The following is a 17,341-nucleotide window of genomic DNA, read 5'->3' as shown; positions in this document are numbered from 1 at the left end:
ATAAGCAATATTGCATTTTGTTCACAAAAAAGTTGTCATAGATAATACAATAATTTCCACTAAGGTAAAAATCTGAATCAGGGATGTCAGAGGAATTACGGTAGGTCAGCCTCATAAGGTAGTTTGACAATTTGTTTTAAATGGCTTTTTAAAATAAGGACGGTTCCTAAATTTGTTTTACATCACTTTTATATTAATATTGCTTAAATGATATATAATTTTCTTGCAGAAGTTTAAATAAATGCCACAAGTGACCTTTTACATTGTATATCTAACGGGATCCCAGGGCAACTCTCCACCTCCCCCCCGCATCCCCATCATCCTCAAGGGAAAGGAATTCCAGAGTCACTGACTTGCTACTGAACAGTATTCAGTGCCTCCATGCTCCCACCCTCATTTAAATCTAGGAAGTCTGGCTGGATGTCACAACTAATCTCAACTCACATAGCAGTACATAACAAGTGGTCTCTCAAAGAGCCAAGACACACGCAGCACTGCACTTTGTAGATCAAAGTCAACATAAGTGTTTATCTCAGAAGCAGCGAGATCCAGGACAGCTAATAAAAAACAGGTGGACGGTGCTCTTAGCAGATAACTCCACAAGCACACTGGCAGACAAGCAGAGCGCCCAAGTTGAAGATAGTGAGTAGTCTTCACGAACAGCTGCATGGGGAGTATATTTAAAGTAGTCCTGGCTGGAGATCTTGGGTATGGACTTCCCACAGGTATTCTTGCCTTTAAAGAAGGCAAATACCTGCCCCAAGCACAGATACTTTTGGTTAACCTGGTACCCTGCATAATTCTATTAATTGCCATAGATCCAAAACCACCTCCAACCACTAGTGGATAAACTCTCTTGATAAAAAGAAAAAGATGCATCCTTGTTATAAAACTCTCTCTACAATAAAGCAGCAGAAACTAAAATGAAACCAACCATCTTGCTCTGTTTCAAAATACAATGTTGACTACACAACTAAGAAAGCAAAGGGGACATACTGTCTGGGGTCAACATAACTATGACAGAACTTTCTACATTCTGATGCTTTTGCAACCTGAAGAATCTTACTTTTTCCTCACCCCACTTTGTAAGAGATGGTAAAAAGGCATTCCACATGTATAGAAAGCACCATTCACTTACAGGAAAAGAAGGACTTTTCAAAGAGTACTGATTTTTTACTCTAAGGTCAAAGGAAAGTACAATCTCAACCAGAATGTCAGAAGTTGATTATTCTTTGGGATCATTTTGGCCCAACTGATCGTCAGACATAAATAATCTAGATAGGGTAGATATTACAAGCATCAACCAAAATGAGTGGTATTCAAACTTTTTTTCATTTGCAAATCCCTAAAAAATTTTGAACAGAGGAGCAGACCCCTTTGGAAATTTCAAATGGAGGTGCAGACCACTTTGAATGGTAATTGTGGATATTCATATACTTTTGACTGATCACAATCATCTTTTGCAAACTCTTTAGACAAATCTGCGGACTGCTAGGGGTCCGTTGACAATACGTTGAAAACCACTGTCTTAGATCTAAAGCCAGAGTGAAATGGGTCAAGGAACTCAGAATGAAGTAGCACCATCTCTCTCAGGCTTCCCCTGAAATTGGAGATAAGGCAGTAACTAGAGAGGGCAGTAGTATCACAAAAGAATCTTCATCAAGCGAGCTGCTGGGAAGAGATGGCCTCCACCTCTCTCCCCAGGGGAGGAGGCTCTTCTCAGCCAGACTGGCTGACCTGCCCACCAGGCTTTAAACTAAGCCTGCTGGGGGATGGGGGGGGACTACTGCCACTGCTGGCCCGCTGAGCGACCCTTGCAAAGCCAGCAGACCAAGGCACTTAAGGGAGCCCACCCCTGCCCCAGCCCTGGCACAATCTGTGGGCAAGGCAAAAGCCCCCAAGGGCACACTTGCCCAGGCTCCTGGCATTAGCGTACAGGCAGGCAACAAGCAGGACGAGCTCGTCCTCCTGCTCAGTGCAAAGAATTATGACGTCATTGGGATAACGGAGACGTGGTGGGACTCCACCCATGACTGAACCACGGGTATAGAGGGCTATACCCGGTACAGAAGGGATCGTGTTGCCAAAAGGGCCGGGGGTGTACCTCTCTATGTGAAAGAAAGCTACATGTCCCTGCAAGCTGATGTTGGCGACCAGCATGGACAGCTAGAGACCCTCTGGGTAAAAATTCGTGGGGAATACGGCACAGGGGACAACGGTGGGAGTCTACTACAGACCTCCCACTCAAAGTCCTGAGCTTGACCAGGAGCTCGCCCAGGAACTGACTGAAGCCACTTGCTCCAGGACCTTGGTTGTCATGGGTGACTTCAATTACCCGGACATCTCGTGGGAAGATCACTCAGCAAAATCCGAGCGGTCGCAAAGCTTTCTCTCGTGCGTGGATGACCTCTACCTGACTCAAGAAGTCTATGGGCCAACGAGAGGCAAAGCGCTGCTTGACCTGGTACTGGCTACGGGGGACAACCTAATCGGCAACCTAGTGATCGATGGGAAGCTGGGTGACAGCGACTACGAGCTGATCACCTTCACCATCCGCCGTAAAGCTGGCAAGTCAGTCAGCAACACAGAAGTCCTTGACTTCAGAAAAGCCGACTTTGACAAGCTCAAGAGGCTCGTCGGTCAGGCCCTCAGGGACCGTGACCCCAGGGAGATGGGAGTTCAAGAAGAGTGCGCAATGCACAAGCTAAATCTATTCCAACACGGAGGAAAGGCAGCAAGAAGGCACAGCAGCCCTCCTGGCTCTCCAGGGACCTAGTGGACCTCCTGCGGCTAAAAAGGAAAGCCTACAAAGGATGGAGGACGGGATTCACCTCCAAGGAGGATTATTCTGCGCTGGTCCAGTCCTGCAGGGAGCAAACCAGGAAAGCCAAGGCTGCAACTGAACTCCAACTAGCTTCAAGCATCAAGGACAACAAAAAGTCCTTTTTCAGATATGTGGGGAGCCGGAGGAAAAGCAAGGGCAACGTTGGACCCCTGCTAAACCAGATGGGGCAACTGACGCCCAGGAAAAAGCCAACCTATTAAATAGGTACTTTGCATCAGTCTTTCATCAGTCCATGGGACGCCCATGCCTGCTATGGGACAGGGAGATCCGGGTGATGGGGATCCCCTACCCTCCGTAAATGTTGACCTCGTGAAGGAACACCTTGAGAAGCTGGATACCTTCAAGTCAGCCGGCCCTGACAATCTGCACCCCAGGGTACTCAAGGAGCTGGCGAGCGTCATAGCCCAGCCCCTGGCATGGATCTTTGAAAACTCCTGGCGCTCTGGTGTAGTGCCTGAAGACTGGAAGAAGGCCAATGTGGTGCCGATCTCCAAGAAAGGGAGGAGAGTGGATCCGGCTAACTACAGGCCCATTAGCCTGACTTCTATCCTGGGGAAGATCTTAGAAAAGTTTATTAAGGAGGCCATCCTTGAGGGACTGGCCCAGGCTAACATCCTAAGGGATAGCCAGCACGGGTTTGTTGCGGGCAGGTCTTGTTTGACCAATCTCATTTCCTTCTATGACCAGGTGACCCATCGCCTGGACAAGGGAGAAGAGATTGATGTCATATATCTTGACTTCAAAAAAGCTTTTGATCTGGTATCCCATGATCACCTCTTGGCCAAACTGCCCAGTTGTGGCCTTGGCTCCACCACGATCCGCTGGCTGGGAAACTGGCTCCGTGGTCGGACCCAGAGGGTTGTGATTGATGGCAGTCACTCATCGTGGTGCCCTGTGACCAGTGGGGTCCCTCAAGGCTCTGTCCTTGGACCCATATTGTTCAACATCTTCATTAATGATGTGGACATTGGAGTCAGGAGTGGACTGGCCAAGTTCACCGATGACATCAAACTTTGGGGCAAAGCATCCACGCCAGAAGACAAGCGGGTGATCCAGGCTGATCTGGACAAGCTCAGCAAATGGGCAGACGAGAACCTCATGGTGTTTAACACCAAAAAATGCAAGGTTCTCCACCTTGGGAGGAAAAACTTGCAGCTTCCTTATAGGCTCGGCAGTGCTACAGATGGCACTACAGAAGAAAGAGACTTGGGGGTCATCATTGACCACAAGATGAACATGAGCCTGCAATGCGATGCTGGGGCTAGTAAAGCTGGTTTGCATCCATAGATGCTTCTCGAGCAAGTCCCAGGACGTCATTCTCCCCTTGTACTCGGCCTTGGTGAGGCCGCAGCTGGAGTACCGCGTCCAGTTTTGGGCTCCACAATTCGAAAAGGATGTGGAGAAGCTTGAGAGAGTCCAGAGGAGAGCCACGCGCATGATCAGAGGTCAGGAAAACAGATCTTACAATGACAGGCTGAGAGCCATGGGACTCTTCAGCCTGGAAAAGCATAGGCTCAGGGGTGATCTGATGGCCACCTATAAGTTTATCAGGGGTGACCACCAGGATCTGGGGGAACGTTTGTTCACCAGAGCGCCCCAAGGGATGACTAGGTCGAATGGTCACAAACTCCTGGAAGACCGTTTCAGGCTGGACATAAGGAAGAATTTCTTTACTGTCCGACCCCCCAAGGTCTGGAACAGTCTGGCAGCGGAGGTGGTTCAAGCACCTACATTGAACACCTTCAAGAGTAAATTGGATGCTTATCTTGCTGGGATCCTATGACCCCAGTTGACTTCCTGTCCTTTGGGCAGGGGGCTGGACTCGATCTCCCAAGGTCCCTTCCAGCCCTAATGTCTATGAATCTATGAAGGCCCTCAGGCACCGTTAATCTGAAGTAGACAATCATTAATCTCAAAAAACTAACCTAAGAACTTTCCCTCATCAGCAAAGCATCCCATGGTCAGGTTAGCAACTGAAGCTCTGAAACACCTTAGTATGTAATACTGGTTTGAACCCTTTGGACTTTGCTTTGCCATCATAAATCTGACCCAAATAAAATCAAGCTAATCATATAATAGACAGAAAATTCCACCTGAACAGTAGATTTGTCTCACTGAGAAGGCAACCAATTGTGTTAATTACCAGGACAATTGTTTTAGGAATATGAAGAGACAGCAGCAGAAAACTCTTAAAAAAAAGTTTGTGGCATGACTTATTTTTTGTATTTCTTGAGAACTTTGTGCTGCATGCAATCTGAAAGAGTGCAGCTACTACTTTTCTAGCTGGCCCATCCTCCTATAATCATTTGCAAATCACAGTGGCCTGTGAAACTAGGCAAACTGAAATGTATAGAGTCGTCAAAGAAAACAGCATTGGCACTCACCAAGCTCTAACATGGCTTTTCTCTTCTTAGACCAGTTATAGTAGTCCAGGAGACCCTTGTAAGCTTGAATGAGTTTCAGCTCATCATTCTGAGCAGCAGTTTGTTCTCCATACCTCCAGCCTTCCGCCAGGGTAAGGTTTTGGTAGGCTTCATCTATCAATCCATTACACAGGAGATAAAAGATGTGTTCTAAACAAACCTATGACAAAGAGGGGGCGAAAAAAACAAGCTCCTGAATGATGCCCATCACATCTTACAGAACAGCAGATTTTTCAAAACAACATACATTTTTTATTTTACTTTTTTGCTACATCTGAACAGAAGAGCAAGGTGAATGGCCATATAAAACATTCTACATACATTTTAATTTGAGCTATTACCAAAAGAGAAAAAAAGTAGAAATGCATTTTGCATAGATTCTTTCATTCAATAGGTGTCTCCCCAGAAAACAAGGGAGACAGCTACAACAGTAAGAGGGAAGAAGTAGTGAACAGCTAAATGGATGTTTCTGTCTTGGTCTGAATCACAGATGTTGGAAAGACATATAACCCAGACCTCCTTTACCCTGATAATAAAGATGGGGGACTGTCAGAAATGGAATAAAAAAAGTGCTGAAACAAATTGATAATTTCCAAAGCAGTAGTCACCAGGCACAGCTGATATCTATCCAAGAGTCCCTTAAGTTTTTAAAGGCTTTAAAAAAAAACAAAACAAATTACTCCAGTAACCCTTTCATCTGTACCTGGTAAAATGGCAGATAATCACATATATCACGTGATTTGTTCTATTTTTAATTATGATGAAAGAGGGTTCAACTGACATGGGAGCAGCATATGAAAAAAAAACAAAAACAAAGACAACAAAAAACAAAAACAAACAAACACACAGCTCGCTAACCTGAGGATTTTAACATATTGAGAAGGTAGTTACCAAAAGGGGTACTAAATAAAAGTGTATCTAAGCTTCCAAAAGGTCTCTAACAAGGCCCCTTACAAAAGGGACAATTAATTACATAGGAGAAGCAAAACATCACTGTGGATCAAAAGAAAGATTAGGAGATAGAAAGCAGAGAGCAGGATTAAAGAATCCATTTCCACTGTGGCAAAAGGAGAACAACATAATGCCATAACATTCTACACAAGGGTTAATGGTTTAATCTATTTTAGTGACTTAAAAAGTAGGAAAGCAGCATGGCGGAAAGGTCTGGCAGTTGGGAGCACAACAGACGATGAAGAAGTGCAGATATGATGGCAGTGTGGATAACTGGAAAGGAAAATTAAATTATACTCATAAACCCAAATTCATTCTATCAACTCAGAAAAAGGACATGGGTATCATTATGGATAGCCCAAGAAGCAACTGCAATGAAAAAGGGCAAACGATGCCAAATCTATAAAGAATGTGGTGCAGAATATTATGGAAACTAATGCCCGTATATTAACAGTACCATCTCTGCTAGTAGTGTAATCAAGACTACTATCTCCATTATGGATAATATCATTAAAAACTGCCGGTAACCCCTATACATAAGTTTTCAGACATAAGCATAATTTAAGTCACTAATGCCCCTTTAAGCTTGTCCCACCTTTAAATAATTTTTTACTCCTAAATTTTTCATCCGCTCAGTAAAGTAGTTGAGCTCTTCTATGTTGCTCTTGGAATGATGAAGCAGAATTTCAGTTCCTATTCTCCAAATTGCCTGCAAAGCAAATACACATTTCAGAAATGTAGCTTCTATGCACCACAACCGAAGTAGTACTAGTCTCTGATCACTAAATTACTACTACTATTCCTTTCTGTGTTCTATCAGAAATGGACATACAGTGGAGTCATATCTTACCCGGGGGTTATGTGCTAAAGTCAGCGCGTAAGGCGAAATCGGCCTTCCCGCAGCACTCCTTCACCCTCTCGTCCTCTACTGCATTGTCCCGCCAGGGCAGCCAGCTAACCATGAGCGAGCTGCTGCCCCGCAACCAGGCTGGCACGTGCAGGCAGTACCATGCAGCACTGCACTACGCATCACGCCCTGGCTGGCACCCAGCAGCCAGCCCCAGCAGCCAAGTGTATATACCTGAATTTGCATAAGTTAAATATGCATAAGATGCAACTCGACTGTACTTCTTTTAGTGAAAAACAAACATGCAAATTTTACTTATCAGCAAATTAATATCATCTACACATGGTATACGTTTTAACAAAAATAAAAATTAACATTCATGGAAGTTCCCTAAGCAGGCATAAAGGTTTTTTTTTTTAAGCAAAATATACAGAAATCATATTTTGTAAGCAAAGCTAAAATCCGTCTCCTCCTGCTGAAAACAGTTCAACTAAAAAAAAAGAGCAGTTTTCTTCTGATATTTTCCCTCTAGAATACAAGGTAGAGGTAAGCTCATGTTACTTTAATACAAGAGAGATGCAGAGGGGGAAAAAATCTCTTAAGTTTTGAAAACAGAAGACCTCCCCATGAAGAAAAAGTCTCTGATCAAAGTCTGTTTACAGAACTAGATCCAAAATTGTAACAGGCTGTAGAATGCAAAGGCTCCATATTTCAGGGATGTACTTGGTAGCTGTGTTGGTGTGAGACCAGACATACAAAAAACTAGAACTTGCAGAAAGCTCCCGAGAGCTTGCAGAAAAGGACAATTTTCTTGCGATTTCCCTAATAAAAGGTATTATTTTGGAACCAAGAGTTCTAGGGCTTTTTGCAAGGCTCCATGTGGCACTTTTTAAAGAAAATGCTGCTTCAATTCCTGTATCGATTCAGATATTTAGATGAAGCAACTAGAGAGAAGGCTCATACGGTTCTAGAGAACGCCAGTAGGGAATTAAAAAAAAAACTGATTCCAAACTTCAAATGGATTCTGACATGGGACACCAATGGCAAATGTATTCTCATTGGACAGTTTAGAAAAAAAAAGGTATGTATTAATTATGCATGTTACCTGCAAGATTAATGAGAATTAATTCATACTTGAACCAAATTGTCATCTCCTTTGCTATGAGCCCAAACAAACCATTTGTGCAGGGAACTCACAGCCCAGCTTTCCAAGGCACTCAGCAGCAGCACTTCAGAGGGTTCAACAGGACCCCAGAAGTTCTGGAAATCAGGCAACTTTAGAACGTAAGAGGTGGCAATACTATCATCCACTAAATTAAGATGTCAAATACTGGCTTCAGGGCAGATTGTTCCAAATGCAGTCAATCAGCCCATGAAATTCAGAGATACATTAGCCTGAAGGCCATAGGCTGCTGATCCCCAGTCTGGATGATGCCTGCAGACACTGGAGTGGCACCTCCCCTCTGCTGCCATAGGGAACAGTGCCAGTGCTGGTTGGGTCCTAGTAGCCACCCATCCACCTGCTTCCCTCTGACTCCAACTGGGCCAATCCAGCCCAAAGCCTTAAAAGGTTGCTCCTACATTAGACAACTCCCCTGCTCCCAAGCTGCTCCACATTACCTGAATAAAACCCCTTAACTGCTAGCAACTATGGGGTCTAGCTTTGTGTAGTCTACTACCCAATACTTGTGCAACAGAACTGTGGTTGCTCTTATGCAGGGTGCAGCTTTGTGCTCCCTCTGCCAAGGACATGCACCAGCTGTACTGAACTGCTAAACTTTGTTCTATATCTCTACTGTTTTATATGCTACAAGTTTGTTTTCCACACTTATCAGTTGGTATGGATACCTAGAGAGTATTCAAAACCTCTCTAATGCACACATTCTTGTAAATCTTTGAGGTTTCTTTTTAATAAATAAGACACAAGTTTGGATCATGAACTACTTCAAATGCCCTTTTAAGTTATTTCCATTAACGGTAAGTGAATTCTGGTAACAGCTTCTTTTTATCTTACCTCTGGAGCAGTTTTCCGTTTACTCACTGTACTTGTTTCCAGTATCTCCAAGTAGCTAATCATGAACTCTGCAGCCCTCTGCCACTGGTTCTGCAACAGGGCATCTTGAATGTAGTTTAAACAAGCTTCCTTCGTTTTCTGAAATTCTGTTTTCTTTCGACCCACAGTTACTAAAAAATAGGATTAACAAATAAGAGAGGGTAACAATGTAACTATCACTTTACTACCTTTAGTTCTGTCCAGGGCAAACTGCGCCAAAAGAGATGAAAAAGATAGAAACTATATGCTTCAAAATGCAACTTCAAATATGTCCTAAAACACAGTGGATTTCTGCTCTGAGCCCATCTCCTCTCTTATTTAAGGTCTACATTTCCAGATACTGTACTACGATCACCTAGAAACCTCAACCAAGAGATTTGGTTGAGAACTCCTTTCAGCTAAGTATAAATGTGTTAAGAAGCAGTGCCCACGCTGAAGATCGGAAAATGCAAGTAGCTGGTACAAACAAATTAAAAACTCTTATTTAAGCAGACTGTAAACTGAAGCAGAGATGGGGAGAATTTGTTCCTATGCTATGACTAAGCTTGAAGAAGACTTGCAGCTTCCCTATGCAAGGGCTCCAAGAGGCTGGTTAGGCCCCTGCCCAAACTGAATCCTTGTTGCTTGAGCCCATATAGAACCTGTGGCAGTTAAAGTCTGAATGGTGTGCCTCCTGAATGCTACATGCACTAATGTTTTCTGCTGAGGAAGTGCAAAACTGATAGACCCATGTAGAGTTTGTTCCTCCTCCTACACCGTGAACACTACATATGAAACTATTAAAGGACCACAGCTAAACAGGACAAACTTCCTACATGAATTGCATAACCACAGTGTATTGTGGTCTATCGTTGTATTCAAAGGCTGTGTTTTCATCTGCTTTGAAATAACAGACCAGCCTCACGTGCCAGAGCCAATACATCCCCCAGACCAGCTCCGTGCAGTGTGCACCAACTCCAAGGGTGACTGGTGCCTCCTGATACTAGGGGGGCACCAGCAGCCGACTGCTGACTGGGGGGGGGGGGGGTCCCCAGCATGTGCTGGCCCCAGCCCTATCAAGTCCCTAGAACTTGAACCAACCCCATGTTCATGTGTGGGGCCAGTCTGGTGCCCAGGGCCAGTCCGAGATGAGCGCTGAATGCGGTGCACGTCAGACCAGCCCAGTGTTCTGGATCCAGAGCAGCAGAGGTGCCACCATGCACCAGATCCCAAACAGCAGAAGTGCCACATTCAATGCATGCCAGACCAGTTCCATGCATGCAGCAATGTCCAGCCAGTGTGTGCCACACACAGAGCTGACCTGGTCAAATCAGCCCCTGCAGGGCCCCGCCCCCACTCCAATTCCCCAGGACCTGAAAAAGCATTGGGCAGGCAGGGAGCGAGTGCCTGGACTCACCGCCTCTGCTCTGCCCCACTCCTCCACCGCTCTTCTGCCCCACTTCATGGGGCCCCCAAAGCGCAGGACCCATGGCAGTCACCCCAATTCCACCCTCCCCCCAATGATGGCCCTGGCTGCACATGGTGCAGGCACCTGCAAGCAGCATACGAGGCAGAACGAGAGGGCTCCACAGGCCAGAGCTTTGCCTGCCCTGCATTACACCTAGTAAGAAACAACAATGCAGACAATAGCATCCAAGAAAAAACGTCTGGATGTACTGCGTGTCTCAACACTCACAGAAGCCAGCCAGAGGGAAGAGTTACTTTACGGAGAGCATGCATGAGCAAGTGCATGTGTACATGCATATGCAGACCAGGGTTACACTTTGACCCGTGGAGGGGAGCAGGGATCTGCAAAAAAAAACTGGGTTGCCCATCATGATACCCTAATAAAATTCCTAGGTTATGATCCCCAGATTATGATTTTCAAATCTTACAGGGGGGCTCTCACTTGTTCTCAGCCCCCCCAAGCTCCCTGGTGCACACACCTGCAGGTACACACACATGTAGGTCCATGTGTACATATACCTGCACATGTGTGTGCACACATGTGCAAAAGCAAGGAGCACCATGAGGCAGGGCGGGTTTGCACCTCTGAGCCCAACTTGTTCAGTACCACTTACCTGGGTGATAGAAGCAGCGCGGCAGCAGGGGCAAGTGGATGCTCGGGGCCAAGCTGTCCCCCTCCTCCCCCAGAGCCGGCTCCTCCACTAAGCCGTCCATGCCTTCGGCAGCGGGCAGAATGAACCAGTCCCGCACCTCTGCCCGGGCGGAAGTGGTACGCTCCCACAGGACGCGACTAGCCTACTAGGAGGGGTGGCCATGTTTGTTCCTGGCGAGTGACCTCAGAGTACCTATCACGTGACTCACGCCCTTAGTTCCTAGCGACATCTTTAAATTAATCCGGGCACGGACATCGAGTGGCTTTACCGTTATCAAGAGCAAAGCCAGTTAGTTCTGGAAAAAAAAAAAAAGAAGCAAGGCTTTCTTCAACAGTGCCTCGGAGCCGCCTTCAGAATGACCTTCGACCTCGCCAGAGGTGTAGTGCAGCCGTGGAAGAGACGCGTATTACGCATGCGCTGTCTTCACAGCCGCCAGCATGTGGGGTTGTGGCAGGGGCGGGTCGTGGAGCCGATCCGGTCATGTGACCGGACCCTGAGCTCGCTGCTTGTTCCCTGCGGGAGCTGAAGTGACTTTCAGTGCGCAAGCGCGGGTTTCCGGCCATACCATCTTCCCACCCCTGGAACCTGCTTGTGTGCCCCCAGCTGCGGACATGGGCCGGGTTGTGCCGCGTCGGTCTGCACTGCCCTGCACAACGAGGAGATAGCAATTATTATTATTATTATAGAAGTATTAATATTATAGTTATTGTAGCGTAATTATAATTCATATTATATTAATATAACAATGTTGTATATAATAATATATCATTACTGTTATTGTTCTAATCATTATTGTGATTGTTATTGTTCATATCCATATTAATTATGTTGATATTATTAATATGATCGATATTAATATTTTTATTAGCCATAATAAGGACATAAATCTTATTAGTCAATAATAAGTGACCTTATGCTTAATAGTAATATACTTGTGGTCCTAAATATTATAGCAATAGTGATTAGTATTATAGCAATAATAATAATGCTATTAACATCACAGTGATGGTTCCTAAATGCTGCTAATCAATAGTATAAAGACCAGTGAAATGTCAAGTAGCCAACATAAAGCAGCAGCTTGGAGCTGAATGGCTAAGAGCACAGTACAGGGGAAGTAAGTCCCCTGCTGTGCAAATACATGCATGCTTATAGACTTTGCACCTATGTAGGGTTGCCAGCCCTCTAGGATTGCCCTGGAGTCTCCAGGAATTAGATATAAATTTCCAGGAGGCTACTGGAAGCCCCCCAGGAGATAAATGACAGGGCATTCATTAAAATAAATATTAAATGTTGAATTCGATTTACACAGTAGTCCAGTTTTTTAAATGTAATAGTAATTTGCATTTGTCTTCCTGACGTGAAGTCTAAGTACTATAAGCTGTAACAGATGCATGGAAGCAGGCGGGCACATCCGTGTTGCGTTGCCAGCATTTTGGCATTCCAGAAACCTCTTGGAATAGATTCAGAGTTGGCAACCCCCCACCTTTGAAGAGTGCTGCCAGCTGCTTTGGAGGCATGTGTTGAGTAAATGCATAAGTATTTACAAAATCAGGGCCATAGATGCATGGCAGACATGCCGTTGATCCAAGAAAAGCTGTCAGCTATAACAGTTCTTGCCTCTTACTTCTCTCATCTGTTTTTACTTCTCTCACTAGCTCTTGTCTTGCCTGCTTTTTCCTGGTCCTCTCTACCTGACTTGCATAGGTCAGAATTACTTTTGAAAGAAGACAATAAAATTGACTAAGGGTACTTGCAAAATAATGTTTGAATAAGTTTGGGGGCCACAGGTCAGGAGCCCATCAAGAAGCTGAAGGAATGGAAGATTTTTTTTAAAGCTGTATTGTAGTTTTTGAGTAAAAAAAGCAATTTTTACAAAGGTAACTTTGAACCTTGAAGAATCCATGTTTTTTGTTTTGTTTCATTTTTTAGAAAGTAATAATAGATTGAAAAGGCAGTAACTTGTTCTTTTATTGCAATGCACAGCAGAGGGGACTAGCCAAAGAGCATCAGTGTCTGTGAGATACACTTGCTCATGTTTGGAATGGAGCTGCTTGGGGGAGAGGCAAGGAAAGAAGTGGATTGAAATGAGAGGCAGCTTTGGTGGTCTTGTCTAGGACTGAAATGGTGAGGGTCTGTGTGTGGGAGGAGTTGGGTGGGGTTTGTGCATGAGCAAAGTCCAGGTATGGAAACAATAGATGGTTTCTGGATCTGTGTGGGGAGCAGAACAGGGATGTTGTACAGTGAGAGGGCTGCTGCGCAAATGTAAATAGTCAAGGAGGAGCAGCAGGGAGATGGTCTGCGGGCACGTGTAAGGAACAGAATAGGGACTCGCCTGTTAATCCCTTTGACCTGAGTCATTAGCCAACATTCAGGGTACAGTAAGTGGTTTCATGAGAAACTGAAGTTGCAGGTCTTTGACCCCTTTTTCCCTGACCATGGGTGGAATCAAACAACAGCAAGTAGTTCATAACATTATAGGAAATTATGGTTGGAAGGGACCTCAGGAGGTCATCTAGTCCAACCCCCTGCTCAAAGCAGGACCACCTCAACTCAATCATTCCAGCCAGGGCTTTGTCTAGCCAGACCTGAAAAACCTCCAAGGATGGAGATTCCACAGTCTCTCTAGGTAATTTGTTCCAGTGTTTCACCACCCGCCCAGTGAGAGAGTTTTTCCTAATATCAAACCTAAACTTCCCTTGCTGCAACTTAAGACCATTGCTCCTTCTTCTGTCATCCACCAACAGAGAACAGTCTAGCTCCAGCCTCTTTGCAGCCACCCCTGAGGTAGTTAAAGGCTGCTGTCAATTCCCCCCTCAGTCTTCTCTTTTGAAGACTAAATAAATCCAGTTCCCTCAACCTCTCCTCAGAAGTCATGTGGTCTAGCCCCCAAACCATTTTCATTGTTATCTGCTGGACTCTCTCCAACTTGCCTACATGCTTTCTATGGTGGGGGACTGAAAACTGGACACAGTACTTCAGATGTGACCTCACCAGTGCTGAATAGAGGGAAATAATCACTTCCCTGGATCTGCTGGCAATGCTTCTACTTGTGCAGCCATGTACAGGTTTCCCTCGCTTTATGCTGTACATGCGTTCCTGGAAAAGGGTGCATAACTCAAATTTGCATAAAAGGAACCACTTTACAATGTAACAAATAGGGATACTTTCCAAGACCTCAATTGTACTGACCTCCAGACCCATTTCTACCACTTTTACAAGACAATTTTTGTACTCACCAACAGCAGATAGTATATACAACCACAGGGTGGTGGTGAATGTTACCATAATAGGGATAGCAACTACAGAAACACGTGCTGGAGACAAGGAGCAAGGAGCGCAGATCCACACGGGAGACTGTATTTTGGTGCATGTCACTCCCACAATGCACCACACAAAGCAGCTGACTGTGGGCTTCCACCACATCAATCGCATAAGAGTGAATTTACCTTGCATATATCCTTTTGGTATAAAAAGTATCATCACGTAAGAGCGAATTTCCACATACAGAACCCACATAAAGTGAGGGAAACGTGTATGCTGTTAGCCTTCTGGGCAACAAGGGCACACTACTGACTCATATCCATCTTAGTGACCACTTTAACCCCCAGTCCTTTTCTGCAAAGCTGCTGCTTAGCCAGTCTGTCCCCAAGCTGTAGTATTGCATGGGATTCTTCTGTCCTAAGTGGAGGACTTTGTATTTGTCCTTATTTTGAACCTCATGAGATTTCTTTTGGCTCAATCCTCCAATTTGTCTAGGTCAGTGATTCCCAACTTTTTTTTGCTGAGACCCATGGCTGGGAGTGGAGCACAGTGGTGGTAGCAGCATCCCGGGGCAGAGATGGTGGAGCTTCCAGCACAAGATATGGCTTGTTCTTTGTGTGCAGCACCGCCAGCATTGCCCCCACAACCCTCATTTGGGTCATGACCCGAGGTTGGGAACCACTGGTCTAGGTCACCCTGAATCCTAGCCCTACCCTCCAATTTATCTACTACACCCCCCAGCTTGGTGTCAACTGCAAACTTGCTGAGAGTGCAATCCATCTCACCTTCCAGATTGTTGATGAAGATATCAAACAAACCCAGCACCAGGAGGTTGGGGCACTCCACTTGATACTGGCTGCCCACTAGATACTAATCCGTTGATTACTACTCATTGAACCCAACAATCCAGCCAGCTTTCTATCCATCTTATAGTCCATTCATCCAACTCATACTTCCTAAGCTTGCTTGCAAGAATGCTGTGGGAGACAGTATCAAAAGCCTTGCTAAAGTCAAGGTATATTACATCCACAGCTTTCTCTGCATCCACGGAACCAATTATCTTATCACAGAAGGCAATCGGGTTGGTCAGGCATGACTTGCCTTTGGTGAATCTGTGCTGACTGTTCCTAATCACCTTCTTCTTCTCCAAGTGCTTAGACATTGATTCTTTGAGGACCTGCTTCATGATTTTTCCAGGGCCAGGGGTGAGGCTGACTAATCTGTAGTTCCCTGGATCCTCCTTCTTCCCTTTCTTAAAGATAGGCACTATATTTGCCCTTTTCCAATTGTATGGGATCACCACAAGTTTTCAAAGATAATGGCCAGCGGCTCTGCAATCACATCAGTCAGCTCCCTTCGCACTGTTGGATGCATTGCATCCAGCCCCATGGACTTGTACGTGTCCAGCTTTTCTAAACTGTCCCTAGCCTGTTCTTTCACCACCAAAGGCTGCTCACCTTCTGTCCAAACTGTGCTGCCTGGTGCAGTATTGTGGGAGCTGACCTAGCCTGTGAAGACCGAGGTAAAAAGGTGCTGAGTACTTCAGCCTTTTCCTCATTATCTGTCCCTAGGTTGCCTCCCCCATTCACTAAGGAGCCTACACTTTCACTGACCTTCCTCTTGTTGCTAACATGCTTGTAGAAACCCTTCTTGTTACCCTTCATGTCCCTGGCTAGCTGCAACTCCAGTTGTGTTTGGCCTTCCTGATGTCATCCCTGCATGCATGAGCAATATTTTTATACTCCTCCCAAGTTGTTTGTCCAAGCTTGCACTTCTTGTAAGCTTCCTTTCTGTGTTTAAGCTCAACAAACAGTTATCTGCTAAGCCAGGCTGGCCCCTTGCCACATTTGCTATTCTTCCTGCACTTCAGGATGGTTTGTTCCTGTGCCCTCAGTAAGGTTTCAAACATCTCTTCTGGACTCCTTTCCCCCTCAGACTGGCCTCCTAGGGGATCCTGCTAATCAGTTCCCTGAGGGAGTCAAAGTCTGCTTTTCTAAAGTCCAGGATCCATACTCTGCTGCTCTCCTTTCTTCTGTTTGTCAGGATCCTGAATTAGATCATCTCATGGTCACTGCTGCCCAGCTTGCCATCCTCTTCTACATCCCCTACCAGTTCTTCTGGGTTTGTGAACAGTAGGCCAAGAAGAGCACAGCCCCTAGTTGGTCTCTCCAACACTTGCACCAGGAAGCTTTTTCCAACACTAACTTTCTGGATTGGCTGTGCAGTGCTGTATTGGCCTCCCAGCAGACGTCAGGGTGATTGAAGTTCTGTACTTACAGTTTCAAGGGCTCTTTCAAATAGAACATAGCCCACTGGGCTTTCCCTGAGGCTTGTTCCAGCTCAGTGTCCTCAGTACTACATGATTCTTCTCCCCCGTTTGTTTTCTGGTCTTCTCTCCCTGACTTGCACAGGAGTATTGCTCCAACCTAAGCAATCCCCTTCTGCTAACTTCATTGTCAGATCACAATGGAACTCTCTTGGGAAGGGATCCTCAACCCTCAGTCCATGGTGCATTTGCAGCCCCCAGGGCCATGTCACTTAGCTTGCGAGGATTCTCAAAGGTCTGAAAATTCGGCAATGCGGGAGCAGTAGCACCAGTCCCCTGCTGCCAAATTTCCAGAGCCATGAGGAGACCCTGGCATGCAGGACAGCATGGGGCCTGACCCTGGCATGTGGTGGCAATGTGAGATCCTATCTGGGTGCATAGGGCTGAGTGGAGGCAATGTGGTATCCAATCCTGGCATGTGGGGCTTGATCTAGCTTGTCAACTGACTCTGTGCCACTTGTCTCGCCTGCCAATGAGGAAGTGAGTTGCGGGGCCCCTGAGCTGGGGGCCAGCTGGCATTAATCTGCCTATGCTCT

At 45.7% G+C, this 17,341-nt stretch overlaps 1 protein-coding gene across 1 annotated transcript in view; it reads right to left on the bottom strand.

Moving 5' to 3' along the window:
• TAF1A (TATA-box binding protein associated factor, RNA polymerase I subunit A) overlaps positions 1–12,809 on the bottom strand; it is a 31,798-nt gene extending 18,989 nt beyond the window's left edge. Inside the window, exons 1-4 of the mRNA XM_090048482.1 lie at positions 11,180–12,809; positions 9,081–9,250; positions 6,815–6,928; positions 5,230–5,428 (exon numbers count right to left, since the gene is read on the bottom strand). Of these exons, the coding sequence (XP_089904608.1) occupies positions 5,230–5,428; positions 6,815–6,928; positions 9,081–9,250; positions 11,180–11,279 (583 nt within the window). The 5' untranslated portion in view covers positions 11,280–12,809. The remainder of the gene's footprint in view (positions 1–5,229; positions 5,429–6,814; positions 6,929–9,080; positions 9,251–11,179) is intronic.
• Between the last annotated feature and the right edge of the window lie 4,532 nt (positions 12,810–17,341).

Source organism: Crocodylus siamensis, chromosome 1 (genome assembly GCF_052110815.1).
Source record: "Crocodylus siamensis isolate JL-2025a chromosome 1, ASM5211081v1, whole genome shotgun sequence".
Lineage (NCBI taxonomy): Eukaryota > Metazoa > Chordata > Crocodylia > Crocodylidae > Crocodylus > Crocodylus siamensis.
The sequence above is the reverse complement of the archived record's forward strand: the minus strand, read 5'-3'. Positions and strand labels throughout refer to the sequence as shown.